General features: G+C 34.1%; 2 protein-coding genes across 2 annotated transcripts in view; both read right to left on the bottom strand.

The window, feature by feature from the left end:
* Window positions 1-4,169, bottom strand: part of wasf3a (WASP family member 3a) — a 17,254-nt gene extending 13,085 nt beyond the window's left edge. Inside the window, exons 1-2 of the mRNA XM_016451941.1 lie at window positions 4,086-4,169; window positions 485-655 (exon numbers count right to left, since the gene is read on the bottom strand). Of these exons, the coding sequence (XP_016307427.1) occupies window positions 485-617 (133 nt within the window). The 5' untranslated portion in view covers window positions 618-655; window positions 4,086-4,169. The remainder of the gene's footprint in view (window positions 1-484; window positions 656-4,085) is intronic.
* Window positions 4,170-9,543: 5,374 nt separating this feature from the next.
* rnf167 (ring finger protein 167) lies at window positions 9,544-20,519 on the bottom strand. The gene is made up of 10 exons (XM_016451940.1): window positions 20,259-20,519; window positions 15,902-16,030; window positions 15,635-15,715; window positions 15,395-15,535; window positions 14,518-14,605; window positions 14,085-14,175; window positions 13,211-13,316; window positions 12,567-12,660; window positions 11,663-11,743; window positions 9,544-10,220 (listed from the first exon to the last, which is right to left on the bottom strand). The coding sequence occupies exons 2-10, from the start codon at window positions 15,989-15,991 to the stop codon at window positions 9,760-9,762; spliced, it is 1,233 nt and encodes a 410-aa protein (XP_016307426.1). The 5' UTR covers window positions 15,992-16,030; window positions 20,259-20,519; the 3' UTR covers window positions 9,544-9,759.
* Between the last annotated feature and the right edge of the window lie 223 nt (window positions 20,520-20,742).

Below are 20,742 nucleotides of genomic sequence, written 5' to 3'. Positions count from 1 at the left end.
TACCATATAGATGTAACACACACACACACACACACACACACACACACACACACACACACACACACAGGGGTGATATTAACTGCAAATCAATAAATGCAAGTCTTATTCCATACATTCACATAAACACAGCATCTTTGACCCATAGAACCCCGCAGAACATGCATATACTCCTTATCCACATCTGTTGATTGCTCTGTGCTTCATGGGATTAAGCTTTAGAGTGTTTGCTGGGGAGCCAGTGAAAAAAAAAAAAAAAAACCTTGCTATCCCATCTCATTTATTCAATTGATTTATAGTGTATTTGTGTAAAACAGAAGTGCATGCATATAGGTTCAAATAAATTATTAATTAAACTGATTGCACGTTTTTTTTTTTTTTATCTGTGAATTTATCATAACATTTACATGCCCAGTATTTATTCTGGTTTAAAAATAAAAATCTTTTTTTTTCTTTTGTCATACTAATATAATAAAGTAGGTCTTACTGAGGCTGCTAAGTTGGCGTATGATGGCAGAGAGAGTGTTGTTGGTCACACACTCCAGCTCATTGCTGATGGTCTCAGGTAAAGCTCCTCTGCACAGGTGCCTGGGCTCAATGTTTCTCTTCACCAGTGGCATGACTTCACCTCAACACATGTACACAAACAAACCAGCACCTGTAAGGACACACAAACAGGATGACAATTAGACCAAATTTACTCACACCATCCATCGCACATCTTTCTCCATGTCACATTAGACTAACAGACTAATAGACTAAATATATGTACACTACAAATTGGAAGTCCTATTAAAAATCTGTTATATAAATTATATTAACTTGTCTTATATTAAGAACCTATTAATATAAGGCAATGATCATTACATAAAATCATGGGTTCAGCTGTTAAGTGGAAAACCATGAAGACTATGAAGTAGGACCATGAAGAAGAAGAGGAAAAAAGTATAACTATAGAACGACATCTATTAAAGAACTATAGACATTCCACCAACACACAAAAATATCCCAAATTCTTTGTTTTACTATTGTTTTATTAAAACCTAAGAAATACCCTTTGTCAAATGTTTTGCTTAATAAGTGTGCTGTCTTCGAATTAATGCATTGATATTTAAATATTTGCACGAGTGGCTGAAGTGTCCAGTATTTTGGTGGTCATTGTAGTTTTCTTATCAAAATACTCTTTTGCTATAAGTTTATATGTGGTCATGAATAAAATTTGTGTTTTGTTTATTTTAAATAAATAGTATCTAACTTGATTACGTTATAAATTGAAATGGCTAAATGGTCAATGATATATATTTGTATCAAGATTTATTTATTTACTTACTTAACCTGCAACCCCTTGTTTATTAAAAAAAATATATACTTATAATAATATATAATTAATAATATACTTAATAATACACTTAAAATTTACTGAAGTGCAGACAGAAAGTAATATTTTGGACAATTAATTTTATGTTAATTGCAATTAAATGTATTAGTTTATAAATTAGTATGATAGATTTACATTATATGCAATTTAGTTAGTCCAATTAGATCTTTTTTGACCCAATTAAGGAGGATTTTGAAGTGAAGTGAAGTGCAGGATGCAGGTTCACAGGGCTGGAGCCTAAATTAAAATATGCTTTAATGTAATTTCTATTACGTCTGTCATGTGTTTAAATATATTAGTAATTAGACATTTGTAATGATAAAATATATTAATTTTAAATGTAAAGCTCACTACAGTTAGAATTATAAAGTATTCTTGTTAGTCAATGCATCAAAAGAAGTGTACTTCTTTAAAGCACAACAAAAGATTGAGAAGAATGATTTAAAATGTACTTTAAAGTAAACTTTTAATTTGACATTACTACAAAGTGCACTTTAAAGGTCTACTTAAGTGTGTTAAAAAGTTATGAAAGTGTCTCTCTTTAAGTGCACTTAAATGGACAGTTTAACCAACTAACCCTGTTGAGGGTGAGTAAATGACAAAATGTACATTTTTGGGTGAATTGTCCCTTTAATGGTCTTTTATTCCACTTGTTATTTTATTTCATTAATATTACATTATTTGCCAGTATAGTTAAAGGGGTCATATGATGCAATTTCAAGTTTTCCTTTCTCTTTGTAGTGTTACAAGCTGATTGTGCATAGATAAGATCCCTGAAGTTGCAAAGACTAAAGTCTCAAAACCAAAGAGATATTCTTTATCAAAGTTAAGACTCTGCCACGCCCCCCTAAAACGGCTCGTTCTAACACGCCCCCACATATCTACCTCACTATGTGGAAATATTTGCGTAATGCCGCCCAAATGTGCACGCAAAGAAAGAAGGCGTGGTTTCAGTAACCGCAGTTAGTGTTGAAGCAGCATGTCAGGGAGACGCTGTGTGTTTCTAGGCGAAAGCAAAAGCACTTTATTTGGCCTTCCGGAAGTAGATGCATTTAGGAATCATTAAGATTACTTACAACAGAACAGCAATGCATTTTATGGACGACCGTTTCGTGAACCTAGGAGAGGAGGTAATTCTGACTTTGCTATGACAATCTGGCACTTCTGAATCAGCTACTGTTTTGTTATTAGTTTAAGTATTTGCTATTGACTGTTCAAATGCGGAGTTTTGCGATCGTGTGTGTGTGTGTGCGTGTGCGCGCGCAAAACATGTCAACATATTCTGTTACACCAAATACACAAAATAATGATCTTTAAAAAAGCATCATATGACCCCTTTAAAATACAAAAAAGATTTGAAGCACACTATAAGTTCACGTTGAGTACAATTAAGTGCACTTCTTTTTCACAAAGGATCCCCTATACTATTAATACTTATATTCTATAAACACCTTTGAACATAACAGCGTAACTTCAAAGGTTCCACATGTTGTTCGTTTCATTCTGTGGCCTACAATCCAGAAACGAGTAAGGTAACTGTGTGGCCTACAATCCAGAAACGAGTAAGGTAACTGTATGTCACCAGAAGATTATACAGGGGGAGGTTGGTGTTCCAGCCTCTCAGGATTAAGTTATTAGAGACACACACACACACACACACACACACACAATGCACTGCTCTCTGGATTACACCGCTTTCACTCACATTGACTTCCATGACACATTTAAGAGCATTCGTTCGTATTCCTACATTATTCTTTAATGCATGGAACCAAGAATGTGTGTAGAAATAATTTTCAGGTAAAACTATTAAATCCACCACATCTCTTGTAGCCAAGGGTCACCTTCCTGTAGAGCATGACTGTACTGAGGCATGTTTATTTCAATCATGGTTCAAGGTTTCCATTATTGGATATGTTTTATATATAATGCAGGCTTGAAATCACATTCCCTATCTCATTGTAGCTAAATTTAGGTTTCAGGTTTCAGGAGAAGCTAAGAGCAAACATAATTGGTCAGCATCTCTCTGTTAGCTACCAATCAGGCAGGCAGGGTTGTGGAAATGTCCATTAACTCAAATGGAAATCAATGGCTCACTACTCAACAGTGCTCCATTTCACTAGTAAAAGCACAGAACATAGCCTACATTATCACATTGTACTACATGACACTAATCATCTGTTAATGACTAAACAAATTAGAAAATAATATTTATAAGGTCTAAATTATTGAAGACCATGCTATATTTTACATAAATCATGACTATTATTATTTTTTTTTTTGTTGTTGTTGAAGTAATTGGAGTATAGCATGCCAACATCAACATCACACATATGATAACAATTAAGTACATAGTTTATATAATCATCAAAACATCACCATATCATCACGGTAAATTACCATGATACCACCACAGTACTTTTTGGGAATTGGAGTTGACTGAAACGCTGATTAATAACAAAGTTGAGGTTTTTAACTGTGAATGTGCAGTAATTAATATAAGGTCTACCATTAATGACGCGATGCTACATTGAATAAGGAGGAGTGCACTAGACTGCATTTGAGATTATTATAGGGGACTGTTAATCTACCAACCTACACTCTAAATAAACTATATAGACAAACTTAAACAAACGTAAAATTAAATATATTATACTAATGAAGCACTTAACAAAATATTGAGCATGTATTTTAAAACATGTTCGCTTACCAAACGTGGTTTGAATGCAGATATAATGATAGATGAAACGATCCGTCTGCCTGCGCTGTCATCAGAGCACAGTATTAGGGCGGGATTATTATGTTGATGGGCAGTTCTGTGCACCAATCGCATTTCAGCATCTGGAACGTTTTTTTGGGATTAAAACTGTGAGAGCCAATAAAATTAGTCCATAATTGCAAACAAGCAGTCATGGGTGGATAAGGAGAAGCGCCGGGTTGTAACGTGACAGTTTCAGGTGGGATATAAACAGTCGAATACACAAATTCTTTCGTTATAAAGTATCTACCAACACACTCTAAAATATGTTTTCTTGAAATGTCTTAACTGCTTTGTTATGAATGTTACCTTGATTATTGTAGTTATTACCAATCGTAGTGTTTATAGGTCCTTGATTCACTCACTGTTGTTTTATATTTTGCCCTGCAGTAATAGCTGTGATGTTTGCACACACTGCATCTCTGACTCCTCCTCTTCATAATCACACAGAAGTCCAGATCAATATTTTCAATGTCATTCAAATGTAGGGCAGAACTAAATGTTAACATGTTAACAACCACAGCTTGTTGTTTATGAAACAACCTTTCATAAATATGTTAATATTCCTAATAAAATATATATATAACTCAGATTTTTACTTGCATATTTATACTATAAAACAGGGAATATTATAAAGCTATTGATTGTAAGGGAATTATCCATTAACTGGGATATACGGTTTCTTGTATGATTCACTTCAAGTCTCCCCTACAACGTTGCAATTGGACAAACTGGAATACTGGACTTGGCCATTCCAAAATCCTTTATTTCAGAGAGCGAGCACCAGTGTTGGGGGTAACGCATTACAAGTAACGCAAGTTACGTAATCAGATTACTTTTTTCAAGTAACTAGTAAAGTAACGCATTACTTTTTAATTTACAAGAGAATATCTGAGTTACTTTTTCAAATAAGTAACGCAAGTTACTTTTATTTGTTTTTTCCAATTTATTGACTGACAGCTCTCCTGTCCCCATGTTGAGAGAAATCAGATGTTACTGTAGTTCTAAAATAAATATGAATATGCATTAATTCATCTCACTCACAAAAAAACAACAACAAAAAACAACAGATTCAGTATTCCTCAAAATGAATAAAAATAATGCAACTCAGAATATGACGCAAACCTGCAATAATTAAATGTTAAACAACACAAATATCCTTTATGTATTTAATCTCATTCTATTTGCTTCTGACCTTCGATGATCCAGTTCAACCGTACTAATAAGCAAAAATGACTCTAGACAAACATTCGTGTGTCTTTTTTTATTGCTGAAGTGTGTTGAAATTTCTTCTTCTGCATTCTACTGTACGGACTTAAATTTACTTTCCCTTCAGCCTGAGGCTTATTCATGCACTTTTGGTGTGAAAAGGCTTTTATATTTGCCAAAAATATAACTTTTTTATTTTAAAAACAAACAAGCAAGCCCTGTCCAGATTTAAAAAGTAACGCAAAAGTAACGTAACGCATTACTTTCCATAAAAAGTAACTAAGTAACATAATTAGTTACTTTTTTATGGAGTAACGCAATATTGTAATGCATTACTTTTAAAAGTAACTTTCCCCAACACTGGCGAGCACTTTGTCCTTTATGAACTCTCATGACCACATTTGTGCAGTTTCTTCCAGAGCTGCCTGTAGATCCTTTGAGGGCACTTTGTGGTTTTTGGAGACTTCATCCCCAAACGAGAACGGTTCTTGGAGAAATTGTGGATTTTAAATTTCTTGCAGCATCATCAGACTCACCAGTCTACTTCGAAGGGTCTCAGGATCATATTGGCAGGGCTGTCCTTAGCTTATGCGGGGCCCGGTGCGAGGTAGGGAGCGGGGCCCTCCTTGGTCCATTCGTGATCGCGTTTGGGCGGTTTCATAAAATGCTTAAACTTATTTTGAAAAAAAAAAAAAAGTCTCTGATTTCAAACATTGAAACACTTTTATTATAATATGGTTACGTCTAATTTAAACTTTGTTGTTTTTAAATGAGTTCAAGTAGTTTATATTTATCCAAAGAAAATCATTGTATAAATTGTTGTGAAAATCCAGTTATTTATTTACCACAGTCTGTTCAACGTAAAATTAAGCTGTATAGATATTAAATAGATCCTTTAATAGATATTTACGCTCACTTCCACAAACCTACAAAGCCATTCTACAGCATGGGTTGAATTATGTGATAGTATGTCTATTTCATTGTCCAGTAAAGAACCCGTTCCCTTTAACCACAGGAAATCATATACAATTAAAAATCTAGTTCTACTACTAGTTCTAGATAACTAGTTAAATAGTTGTTCTACAATTTATTTACAACTCTTTTTATCAATCCATAAATCAGAAAAAAATAGAATTTTCATCATGTTTTAGGAATAAAGTGTTATATGAAACAGGTCAATGATACATGAAACAATTTCTTGGTAAAACCTTCAGAATATAGATAGAAATAAAACAGAAAGGTCTGGTGTATGTGAGTGCTGCTAAAGTGGATATTTCTGATGTGTTTTTTTTTATTTATTTTTTTTAGAAAAAGGCCTCCCAGTCCCAGGGCGCAGCATTACAGTGTTATTTGTGTTCTATTTTAAATTTGAGACAAATAGAGCTGAATGTTTTGTCTCATTGATTTTCAATTTGCGATTTCCATGTCAGTGATGTCAAAGACTGAGTTTGAACCTCGAACTGAAACCACACTCAAAATTAAACTTGGGAAAGAAAAACAGACACGTGACATTCATTTGACTGATTAGTGATTTAAAGGAAGAAACGGATGGTGTCACATTTACAAATGAAAATCTGAAGGAGGCATCTAGGTTTATTTAGAACAGACAACTGTTTTCTTATTCATCTGAGATGTGAACAGGACAGTAAAAGGTTATATACATTGCTATTAAGTCAATACACTGTCAGCTATGATCAAAGTCAATTTGAATTTCAAACAGCAGCTAGCATTTATATTGCGAATATCTATATTAAACAAAGAATAAGACTGTTTGTTCATCCAGCTTTACAGCTTGCATCAGTAACGATAATAAAACTTTTAACTGCAACCTTTGTATATCAATATGAGAGAGAATAATGCCATTATATGATGTAGAAAGAGAGGAACAAGGAACTGGTTCAGACAGCCAGTTTATGTATTTAAAAAAAAAAGACAGATTATAAAGGATTTTTTTGTTGCTGTAATAACCCAAAGAAATTCAAAATCACTGAATGTAAATCCTGTAGGAATGGTATTGTTTGATCGCTTAAACAGGTTGATTTATGCAGGTTTACACTAAAAATAACATAAAACAAGTTAGTTTTCAAAAACGCTAATTCGGAAGTCTGCAATAATTTTTGTGTGGCCTCTGTATGTATAAATAAAATAAAATTACTAATTTACAAACTGGCAACCTGTCCGTATTGCACATAAATGGTGACAACAAGAAATAGTCCACCCAAAATTTTGAGAATTCTGTTACTATTTACTCACCATCATTTTGAGTTTTTTTTTTCTTAGTGAAACACAAATGGAAAAATTTAGTAGAATAAGTATTTAGCAGAATTTAGTAGAAGCTGACCAAGCTCCCAAAATGACAACCAATCACCATTAAATTAATCCACGTGATTAATGTGCTATATTCTGCATCTCATGAAGTCATATGACAGCTTTGTCAAAGCAGAATTTAAAGGGATAGTTCAACTAAAAATTTCAATTGTTATCATTGACTCACTATCATGTCATTCTAAACCCATAAGACTTTCATTCATCTTCAAAACACAAATGAAGATATTTTTAATGAAACTTAACACTGTCCCACAATTGAATGTCTACTGACCCAAAACTTTGAGTTTCAAAAAGTTCTTCAAAAGGTCATAAAAGGAATCCATGTGAATTGATCAGTCTAGTCTTCTGAAGAGACACAATCACTTTATATAACAAACTGGTTTAATTTAGGCTTTTATTCATGTATAAACTTTGATAAACACATACATGAGCACATCAAAATATGGTAAAAGAAAACTCAGTTATACTTGCTTGACACGAAAGAATCAGTGAGGTTTGTTCATACGCACCATGTGAGTACAGTTGAGTTTACCATATTTTGATGTTCTCTATGTATGCGTGTATGAGAAAAAGCCTAAATTAAGTCTGTTCATCATATAATTCAATTCTTCAGAAGACTTCGATGAAACTAAATTTTATTTTCTGACTGATTTTGCTTTTATTATGTCTTTTTTTTATGTTTTTAATGCATTAAATTGTTGGTTGCATGGACTTTCAACAGATGAGAGAACATTTGAAATATCTTCATTTGTGTTCGAAGATTAATGGAAGTCTTGTGGGTTTGGAATGACACAAGAGTGAGTAATTGATGAAAGATGGTTTATTTTTGTGTGAACCATCGTCATTCAACGCAACGCAACTTTAAAATCTCATTTGTACTTCCACATATTCAGGCTTCACACGTGTTGTTGTTGTCTTGTAGAACAGTGTTTTGCAAGTCTCCCTAATCAAGCACAACTAATCAGCTTATTGCTAGAAAGTGTTGTTCATGGAAGAAAGAAATCCATATTGGTTTACAATGACATGAGGGCGAGTAAATTATCTGTTCTAATTTATTTATGGACGGACTATTTTGTTAAAGGGATAGTTCACCCCAAAATGAAAATTCTGTCATTAATTACTCACCCTCATGTCGTTCCAAACCCGTAAGACCTTCGTTCATCTTCGGAACACAAATTAAGATATTTTTGATGAAATGTGAGAGCTCTCAGACCCTGCATAGACAACAACGCAACTGAAATGTTCCCAGGTCCAGAAATGTAGTAAGGACATCGGTAAAACAGTCCATGTGACATCAGTGTCTCAACTTCAGTTTTGCGAAGCTACGAGAATACTTTTTGAGCGCAAAAAAAACAACAAAAATAACAATTTATTCAACAATTCTTCTCTCCCAAGTTACGTCTTCTGCCATTTTAGAGAGTATAACAATGCATACGCACGCTTTCCCCTAAACGTAAACAACGCTGATTACGCAGATTACGTTCATGTGCGCGTTCTCTCCCGAACGTAAACAACGCTGATTACGTCGATTACGTTCTTGGGTACTCTCCAAAATGGCAGAAGACGTAACTTGGGAGAGAAGAATTGTTGAAAAAATTACGTTATTTTTGTTTTCTTTGCGCTCAAAATGTATTCTCGTAGCTTCGCAAAACTGAATTTGAGCCACTGATGTCACATGGACTGTTTTACCGATGTCCTTACTACGTTTCTGGACCTGGGAACATTACAGTTGCGTTGCTGTCTATGCAGGGTCTGAGAGCTCTCACATTTCATCAGAAATATCTTAATTTGTGTTCCGAAGATGAACGAAGGTCTTACGGGTTTGGAACGACATGAGGGTGAGTAATTAATGACAGAATTTTCATTTTGGGGTGAACTAACCCTTTAAGAAACAGTTTCATTCACTTAACAAAAAAAGTTACTTTTAACTTCTATTTGGACACGGACCAAATTTTAGGGTAGAAAAGAAAAACTGCTGTGTAGTGTTGATCGCACTAGCTAGGTGGATGCATATCTCAAATATGAGCTCTGTGATATACAACAGAGAAAACACACCCTATAACAACCAAAGCTGTTTTTAATCGACCCCTCAGACTTGCACAGCGCCCCGTCCGATAAGCTCTGTGGTATCGCTATCTGAGGGGTGACCCTCCTCCTCATCCGTACCTTCATCCGAGTCCTCTAAGGGGGAGTAGTACTCATCGTATCCCAGCAGGGGCACGTCAGGCTGCGGTGCGTGCGGCAAGCACTGTGCGGAGGTTGTTACTGTAGCGACGGCTGCCTCTGATGTTACTGTGGAGGCGTAAGAGGGAGGCGGGCTGGAGGAAGCGGGGGACGTGGGGTTGGAGGGCCGAAGGAGAGGCGTGCGCTCGGAATCAGCCTCGCTGGTCGCTCCTTCCTCTTCCTCATCAGCCTCGTGTGGCCCCGACTCTCCGTCGGAATCTGAAGACTCTGAGTATTCTGGGTTGGGACGGGTCACGCGTTGCTTGCACACTGGGCAGGTTTTCTTAGTTTGGGTGAGCCAGGGGTCCACACACCTGCAGTGGTAAGCTGAATAATGGAACAAAAAATAACTATGTTATGGTATTCTGAACAGGGACAAAAAATAGCTATTTTTTCCTTTAAAATGCTATTTCAACAATACATACAGTACTTGTCACAAGTCTGGAAAGATTATGATTTTTTTATATTTTTAATCAAGTCTCTTACACTATCCAAGGAGTGCTCAAAATATGGTAAAACACTAATACTGTGAAATAGTATTACAAATTAAAATAAGTGTTTTTATTAGAATGACTTCTAAAGAATCATGTGACACTGAAGACTGGAGTAACGATGATGAAAATTCAGCTTTTACATTACAGAAATAAATTATATTTTAAACTATATTCAAATAGAAAAGAGTCATTTTAAATTGTAATAATATTCCACATTTGTGCTGTTTTTACTGTATTTTTGACTAAATAAATGCTGCCATGGTGAGTAGAAGAGACTTAAAAACATTAAAAACATTGGAAAATCATAATGTTTCCAAACTTTTCACAAGTACTGTATGAAAGCACTATTTAAATTGAAGATAGTAAAATAATACATGCACAACAATTTATGCCATGGATTTTCTATTTATTTTGCATAATATTTAATAACTAGTTTTCCTTTGCTGTTTAAAATTCAAGCTCACAGTTAAATGCCACTTCTTACATAAACATTAAAAGCCATTGAGATTTTGTTGTTGTTGTTGTTGTTTGGTGACTTAAGCATTAGGCAGGAATATTTTTTACACACAGAGATTAGACAATTCTTTGAAGCCATTATTTCAGAGAGCAGGATGGCCTGATATTTATAATATCACACTATTTAATATAACAATAGTATGCATAGCATATCACATGCATAGCGGATTCTTGCAATGAAATTTATATTTATTTTTATATAATATTTACTCAAATAAGTAGAAATAAATCACTTAAAAAAAATTTTATTTAAACAAAAAAAAAGACAAGGCAATGCTAATTTTACATTCAGTACAAAGGAAATATGACATGAATATGGCATTAAATGTTTATTAGAAATAGTCAAAGAATGTGTAATTTAAGTAAGAAAAATGACTTTTTGCACTCATTATTGATGTAGCTTGTGAAATCAGCACTTTTGCCTGCAGTGATTCACGGTTGTTTGCATTTCTTTGAATGTAGGTGAACTCATGGGTGACTATGTAAATTTTAAATTTCCATTAAAAATTATTTTACTTCTGTCAAACAGGCTGCCTGGTTTTATGTGTGAGAAACCTCCAATGTGTCTCTGATTAGGTCCAATCAGCTCTAAATGTTTCAGTTTGCTTTTTCAAAATCAACTAAACAGAAAGTCAAACTAAAACATGTAATTTCTTGTAATATATGTGCACTTTACCTTTAACAGCCAAATGTTAGATATGTTTAAACTATTAGACAGAAGTGTAAAGGTTCAAACCCAGACGTGAGCAGCTCACTTACCATGGGAACAGGGCAGCACTCTCAGTTTATCTCCCTCTTCATATTCATCAAGGCAGATCGCACACACATCATAATTATCGCCTGAGAAAAATATGCAATTATTAAAGTGCTAGATGATCCAGTAGAACAGTCTTGCTCACAATCAGAACCCACTCTGAACTCAGTGATCGGTGAGTTTTCTTTGTTTGACCATGTGGTTTATGCCAGTGTTATTTCAGCATCATTGAGATACTGTTATGTTAATATTTTGAATTAGATGTCATTTTAAATCTTTTTCTTTAATGTTAATTGTAGTTAAAGTTTTAGTAATTTTGCTGTATGTTTTTGTGATTCTATTTTTATTGATTTTAAATGTATATAGTTTTTATTAATTTTATTTCAGTTTTAGTTATAATTATTTTATAACACAAAATTCAAATAAATGAAAATGTAAAATGTTCCTATGGAAACTAGCTGAAATGAAATAAGCTTTAAGTTTTTTAATATTTTCTTTCAGTTGACATTTATTTTATTTCAAGTAACAAAAATGATTTTTATGCTTTTAGTTTTAGTTAACAATAATAACTCTGGTATATGTGCATACTACTCCTGCGCATAAGATTTCAGTGCTGTTATCATCTTTAGACCACCCAAACATGATGATTTCATGAAAACAATATATCACTATATCAATGATTTACAACAAGCAGTTGTGATGAATTTCTCAGACATATCTTTGCCTTGTAACTTCACTATATTTTGGACTTGATTGTCAGTACATATTGCATTTCAGTAAATGTGTTAGTTTTTGTTGGCGGAGTCAAGAATATTTCCTGTGGTAAATAAAGACACACCACAGATGCAGTCCATAGAGTTTATGTAACGTTTAATACTGAATAAACCTTTAATAAAGTCTCTTGCTCACCTTTAACAAACTTGTGAGTGGGGATTTTCTTCAGCTGTTCTTTGGAGAGTCTGTTTTTCCGAAGTCTCTTCCTGTGCTGCACGCACCGCACAATCTGGACCAATTAAAAACAGAACATTATTAGCAATGATGCACATAAGTCTGGTTCTCATGAGAGCACCTAGAGATTTGTTTTGGTGCTCACCCTGCATGTACTGTGACCCATTAAATATAGCTATAAAAATGAAAATAATTAATAGTAGTAATAATAGTATTATTAGGACTTTTAATTTTTTTTATTTCATAAAATAAAAAGTAAAGCATAATAATGCTATTATATTTTAAAATAAATAAGTGACAATTAAATAACTGGATTTTTGACTTTGATGAGCTATAAGGTCTAATCATCCAAATTAAAACAAAAAAAAACTTTTACAATGTTATACTTTACATGCAATGAATCTAGAAGATATGAAAATTTCACTTTTTGAAATAAGTTACAAAAAAAACTTTTTCACGATATTCTAATTTTTTGAGATGCACCTGTATATAGCATATCATACTATCATTATAATATTTGTGGAAAATATTATATTCTAGACACCTGTACTTTCATGCATGAATCTTGTGTAAATCCACAATGATATTTATAAAGCAGCACTGACCAGTATGATGACCATGATAATGATGATCATGCCAACAACTCCAGTGAAGGGGATGAGATAGTAGGTCAGAGGGAAGGAGAACTCAGGCTTTAGAATCACGTAAGCCCTAAAGTAAAGTGGGTCAACAAACAAAGTTATGCATACAACCTTAAAAACATAAAACAACCCTTATAACAAACTTTGCCCTGAAAGATGGTAAGCTGAACAAAGTAATTCAAGTTTATCACAATGCTCTCTGATTGAAATTAGAGTTGTACACAAATTTAAATTGTGCTTAAGCATTATATTTTGTTACAAATTACAAACAAAAAAAAACAATTAATTGAAATTCCTCCTACACTGCTTACAAGAGCATCCAAAAAAGACATTACCAGAAGCTGAGCGAGTAGTTCTGTAAACTGTTCTGTATTTTAGAATGTGAAAATTCTATATGACAGTTTATGACCGTTTTCATTTGTTGACTATTTTAGGTCGCTACATAATTTCCACATGTCCACATTTTTTTTTTATTTCATAGCTTTGATCACTTACTACTGGTATTATACTAAAATGATAGAAAATATTAATTATAGTGGAGTACACTCAGAAAAAAGTTACAAAATCTGTCATTAGGACAGCACCTTTTCAAAATATACTAATATACCATTTAGGTACTAAAATATACTTTTTAAAGTAACTTTGAGGTATTAAAATGCACCCTTTATGGGTAAATAAGGTACAAAGGTGTACCTTTTGAAAAGGTACTGCCTCAGTGACATGTTTTGTACCTTTTTTTTATCTGAGAACATAAGTGTATACAAATGATTGGTTCTGCTTATATATCTATTAATGTTCCATTTTGTGTAAGAATGTATGTAGACTATATTATTCTCACCCTTTCTCTGGTATGATAAAGCTGCGCAGTATCTGAGAGGCATAGTAGCTTGTGAACACAGAAGGAATCTCGATCTCCTCCGCAATGGTGTCTAAACAAAAACAAAATGGACAAAAAATGGACTGTATTGCAAATATGATAAAGTATGTAAAAGTCTTACAACAAATGTCTTAAACCCCTTTCAACAGGGGATCAACTGTACTGAAATTTGCAAAATTACAAAAATTCCATAGATAGACTTCAAACATTCTATACATCCACCACTGCTTATATATGTTCACTTATTAAACTTTTTTAGATTTTTTTTCAGTTACCAATAAGACTAGTATTCTGATTACTTGTATACAACAAACCTATGAAGATGCACAGGTGTTATTTTCCCATAATTTCTCAAAAGAATGTGTGTGTGTGTGTGTGTGTGTGTCAATCTCACCATTGCTGTATCCCATACTGAGAAGTGAATTAGAGTACATGTTGTGAACTATGGCTGCACTGAAACCGGCCTGCTGTGCATGGAGCACCTATGAGACAAAAATAAAAAAACAATATTGCTCACATATTCTGTTATTCATTGTACATTAAACATACCTGTTATCATACAAAGTCACTAACATTGTGATAGCCTTGACACTGGATAACATACCTTTATGAAAAAGAACTGTGCTTCATTGTATTGAATGTGCACTTAAAGTGTACTTGAAATCTTAGATTTTTTTTGTTTTACATTTATTTTATTTTGTAAATTTAAATTTACTTTCATGACTGTTTCTTTACACACTTAATTACTCTTAAAAATTGCCCTTTGTAATAATGTCAAATTAAAAGTTTTGCTTTTTAATCGTTGTTTTAATCTTTAGTCATGCTTCAAAGTACTTATTTTGATGTGTTGACTAACATACTAAATCTTACTAATTTACTAAACTTGATGTTACATTTAAAGTTAATATGTTTTAAATGAACTACATTGTGTTTTTGACTTTATCATTACAAATGTATAATTACAAATATATTTACATGCATGACAAGTTTCAATTGAGATTAAAGTAGTTTAGTTTACCATAAATGCTTGTCAGTACATTAGGCAGCAACCATATTTCCAAGACAATAGAAGTACTTATGAAATTACACAAATATGCACTTAAGTCCTACTTAAGTGAGTCAGAAAGCATGGACTAAGTGGACGAAACCATTACATTTACTTCACACTTAAGTATATTCTTTTAAAGTATATTATTTTCATAATAAGTATGTAGTCATAAGTAATTTATAAGCATGCCAAATTGTACTTCTTTTTTCACAAGAACATTAACCTTGATATCAAAGTTACAGTCATAGCGTCGAATAAGGACAATGTATTTTGTAGTGCTGTTGGGATCGGAGGGTGTGGGAGAAACTGGAGGAGGATCTATAGGTGTGCAAGCATTTTGAGGATGAGCTTCAACCAGCACACCCTGGAAGAGAAAGAACAAAATAGAAAGAAGTTAGTCACTCATATGCAGTTACTTAGTTTACTGGCCAAAACTACAAGTCTAGCAGTAGAGATTCATTACCATGAGTCCATCGTTTGGCAGAGTAGGGCCAAAGAGAGCAGGCAGATCCTCAAATAGCATGGAGGTCATGTTACTGTAATGCTGCGTGGAATAGAAAATAGGCCATTAGCAGCTGCAGTATAAAGCCATTATAAAGCAATCAATTGCTTCACATTATAAAATTTATATTGACTATTGAAAGGTAAAGTGTGTAGATTTGGTGCAACCAAATACCCAACAAATGTACTGTACCATAAAACCAATGAAAGCCTGAAAGCAGACACTTACAGCATATATATATGCCTGACCAGGAGACGGCGCCATAGTGCAGAATAAGACTAGCACCGATACGCCCAGCTGCGCCCCAACATACACCATCCTGAATTAGGCTGGGCCCCTGATGAGGGCAATCAAGACCTGCATACAGACGCATGATTTTACAATCTTCAACATTTTCAGTGTGACAATTCAAAAAGAATTTAGACAAAAGTATACAAGAGACAGTTCAATCTCTTCAATACATGAATCCCTTTTTATATACAGATTTATTTAACTTTAAAATAGTCCTAACTGTTGACTTACAAATCGATTCTAAGAAAGCACAACTCATGATTAATAATTTCTCCCCTCAAGACGTAGTCATGATTATCAACGGTTTTGTACATGGCCTGCAGACTGGTGAGCAATGGCTGATCTGTCATGTGCTAACACCAAAAAAATCTGTAATTATGAATGATTTCATAATCATGCAGTGACATACTAATAAGCTTCTAAAGATCCAATGAAACCGAAGTAGCCACATATCTTTTCTTTCATATTTGTGACTTACATCTGAGTGTAGCAGATTATCAAAAAAAAAATGTAGGGCGGGAGTTGGCTATCTGCTGGTTGTTGATTGCCTTGTGAAATGTGGGCGGGACACTCATCTTGCAGTTTTAAAAATAAATAAATAAATAAATAAAAATTCTGTTAATAATTACACACCCTCATGTTGTTCCAAAACCTTAAGACCTTTATTTATCTTTGGAAAACAAATTAAGATTTTTTGTTTTATTAAATCCGAGAGCATTCTGACCCTGCATAGACAGCAATGTAACTACCACGTTCAAGGCCCAGAAAGATAGTAAGAACATTGTTAAAATAGTCCAGTGACTTTTTTCAACAAAATAAAAAAAAACAAAGAAATTATAAGTCATAAATATTAGTACTATAATTTTACAGCTGAAATGTAAAACAGGATTATTGTTATATTATTTTTAAATAGTATTTTATATTTATAAAATATTTTGAAGAATTGAGGTAACCAAACAGTTGATGACAGCCATTGACCAGAGTATTTTTTTTCATACTATGTAAGTCAATGGCTAACGTCAAGTGTTTGGTTACCCACATTCTTCAAAATATATTCTGCGTTCAGAACAACTCCAGGGTGAGTAAATGATGACAGAATTTTCTTTTTTTGGTAAACTATTACTTAAAGGGTTAGTTCACCCAAAAATGAACATTCTGTCATTAATTACTCACCCTCATGTCGTTCCAAACCTGTTAGACCTTCGTTCATCTTCGGAACACAAATTAAGATATTTTTGATGGAATCTGAGAGCTCTCAGACCCTCCAGCGCTCTTTCTACTGAACATAAACAACGCTCATTACGTTGATTACGTTCTCGTGTACTCTCCAAAATGGCGGAAGACGGTAACTCGGGGAGAAGAACTGCTGAATAAATTACGTTATTATTGTTTTCTTTGCGCACAAAAAGTATTTTCGTAGCTTCGTAAAATTACGGCTGAACCCCTGATGTCACATGGACTATTTTACCGATGTCCTTGCTACGTTTCTGTGCGTTGATCGTGTTAATTACATTGCTGTCTATGGGAGGGTAAGAGAGCGCTCAGATTTAATCAAAAATATCATAATTTGTGTTCCGAAGATGAACGAAAGTCTTACGGGTTTGGAACGACATGACATGAGGGTGAGTAATTAATGACAAAATTGTCTTTTTTGGGTGAACTAACCCAAAAAAGAGGCGAGCTTCTTTAAAATGAACCACTTTTAATATGAATGCATCAAATCAAGTCATTCTGAGAATTCCAGTTTACTCATCTTTCCAATAAATAATTAACCCTGACCATAAAATGTACTGAGCACATTCAGCGATTTCAAGTGGTACTAAACTGGGAAACTGCTGTTTACATGAGTCATCAACAACCTATAAGGAAGTAAAACTACTTGAGAAAAGTCTGTCTAGTCCAAATTGTGTTAACCTCGATCAAGCAGAACACTTTTATTGGGTTTATTTCATAAACTCTCCCTGTAGCGAATTGGTGAAATGACAAAAAGAGCATTAATTTCAAGAAAAACTAAACAATAGATAACACATGCATCAGAAGGTGTGTCTAAAAGTCAACAACGTGTTTTGTAGATTTGCAAATGGGAAGTTTTGGTTCCTTATTATCATGGCCAGATCAAATGCTGAGACTTTCTAAACAGGAACTGTGTAATTATCACTTTAAACTAGTCTTGGCCTACTTATAATAGGGTCATGAAAAGAAGAATCAAAATGTTCTTGATATTTACACATAGAAGAGGCTACTCTGCAATAAAAAAAAACATACTGCAAGTTTCAGAACTCAAAACTAACTCTCAATATTAATTATTGTTTGAAATATGGTAGAATCGTGATGTCACAAATTTTAGATATTGTTCTGTCTGTTAGTGGATGTAAAGATCTCCAGGAAACCTATATAGATTCCCTAAAGATCTGAGCATTAGAAATGCAGGGCTGGAGTTGATCTTTAATGACGCACATGAGCGACTGAAAGATAATATTTAGTTTGTTCTTCACATTTCACAACGGTCGTTTACTGTCACTGTCTTTTAAGAAATATGTTAACAGTTATGTTTATACTGTTTTGCATTGCAAATGATTGTGTTGTTTCAGTTTTTTCTGACTCGCGCTCAAACATTCACAGCTCTATCACAGTGCTTGCCATCTCAAGCATCAAAACACACAACATGCTGTAAAGGAGGCCGTGGAAACTGTGAAATAAATACAATTAGCCAATCACAGCAATGCATGCTGTGGTTTCAAGGTAATGCCCCATCAAACTGAGCGTTTTCCACAGAGTGATAACGAGGATGGAAAATGATAATTTTTTACAAATATTGGACCTTTTTTGGTGAAAAAAAAACTTTTGCTAAATAAACTAACCTCCAGAAACATAATATAAAAAAGCCTGAAACTGCATTTAATGACCACTTTAACCTCAGCCTGAGAAACAGATTAAACTGCAAAGCACTATGCTTAACAACTGATTTACATGTTCTTGAATACAGGGTTATGAGGACGCACGTCTTAATAACATGGGTATTACAACATAAACATGGTTTATGACAACCCTTACTGTGTCCTTGTAAAACAAAAGGCTTAAAAACCATACTAAGTGGTGTTTTTTAAAATTAACATTGCCAGTAGTTTTGTGTGAACATAACCAACATCGGTCCTGGAGAGCCACTGTGACAGTCCTGCAGTTTTGATCCAGCGTTGATAAAAACTCACCTTTAGTAACCCTTACACCTTGATTAGCTGGTTCAGGTGTACCTGAATAGGGTTGGAGTGAAACTCTGCAAGACTGGCTTTTCAGGACCAATGTTGGCCAACCCTGGTTTAGGGTAGGGGGATAGAAAATACAGTTTGTACAGTATAAAAACCCTTACGCCTAGTATGGAGAATCCCCATAAATCATATGGACAAGTATGTGTGTGTATTTTAGCCAAGTTTCTACAGAAAACAACAAGAAAGGATGCATATTTCCCAGCTATGATTCTGTCACTGTAAACATTCAGTCTGTCGATATTGTCAAGAGATACAATTCAACAGGACAGGTTAGTCTAGTATTCGGCCATTTGGAGATTATTGTCACCAGCCAATAACTAAGAGCTCTTAGCCAATTAAGAATAGTAGTATTTCATTTACATGTAAGTTTGCTATATAATCATGATAAATCATTAGATGCTTAGTACTTCAAAAATAACACATGTGCGAAGAACATGGTCATTTTCTATTAGTGTTACTGTTGACTGCCGCTTTCAAGTTCTCTTAGGAACTTCGTGTATTGTGTGTGTGCATGTGACGCATTGTTGTTATTCATTATTCTAGATTTCTCCCCAAACATGGAACTAAAATTTTTGTTTACAAAATGAAGGGCAAAGGATGCGCATTGGGTATGACATTACTGCTGATTTGCGTATTTTACCGCCAAACCCTAGATAATTCTAGGAAATAGAAAAACAAGATTGTACTTTTTTCGTTATGTATGGACAATACACAGACTTTACAACAACCAACAATTGCTATTTTTAAGCCCACTTCTATAGCTAATTCTTTACTGACACAGACAACCACACAACAAATCAGGCCTAAACAAAATCCCCAAACTCCTCACTGGTGACTACGATAATGAACGAAATACAATCATTCATCAGAAATTGATCATCCCCGCCTTGAAGGCTGCTACTTCCCGATCCCTGTTGTCTCATGGAAGATAATATTTCCGAAAACCCTAATTATATCCCAAGTGTACAAACAATTCAAATTAAACAATGGCAATGAGTCAGTTGAAATGTCTGTAATTCTTTACTCACTGTACAAGCGACTGCCAGCTAACGTTAGCTGGCTTATCACTCGTATTCCAGCAAATGTCTCCCAGTCGCGTCTTCTCTTTGACTCAGCTAAAATCGTTGTAACAAGGCGTTTTTCTCCCAAAAATGCTTTCTCGAAGCTTACATCTCATGGATCCGTGTCGGTTTCTCGAGGAACTGGCCTGATTCGCCCCTTGGTGGAACTACGATCACACGTTTGTTTACAATTCTGCAAGGCCAACGGGAAGTGCGAGAACTGCAATTATCGCGAGATATGTTCGAGTTTCCCAAAGGTTCGTGGATCCATCTGGAGATTCATGAAGGAACTGCAGGGGCTGATGGCTAAGGCGAAACTTATTAAAATAAACTGAAAAATAAATGTACAAATGTTTTTTAATAGGATAAGATTTAAAATTAAAATAAATGTAATATAACAAGTTGATAAAAATTAAATATATAAACAGAAATAAGTGTTTTGAATTATCGT

Source organism: Sinocyclocheilus anshuiensis, unplaced genomic scaffold, assembly GCF_001515605.1.
Source record: "Sinocyclocheilus anshuiensis isolate Anshui unplaced genomic scaffold, SAMN03320099.WGS_v1.1 scaffold431, whole genome shotgun sequence".
NCBI lineage: Eukaryota > Metazoa > Chordata > Actinopteri > Cypriniformes > Cyprinidae > Sinocyclocheilus > Sinocyclocheilus anshuiensis.
This window is presented reverse-complemented; position numbering and strand designations above follow the sequence as displayed.

Bases quoted from the DNA above. Each gene is read 5' to 3' on its own strand.
- rnf167 (XM_016451940.1), bottom strand. From the start codon at position 15,991: ATGGTGTATGTTGGGGCGCAGCTGGGCGTATCGGTGCTAGTCTTATTC. The intron at 14,606-15,394 runs GTTAATGTTCTT...TTTGTCTCATAG, and splicing joins ACTGTAACTTTGATATCAAG to GTGCTCCATGCACAGCAGGC. The intron at 14,176-14,517 runs GTGAGATTGACA...GTTTTTGTTTAG, and splicing joins CAGTATGGGATACAGCAATG to ACACCATTGCGGAGGAGATC.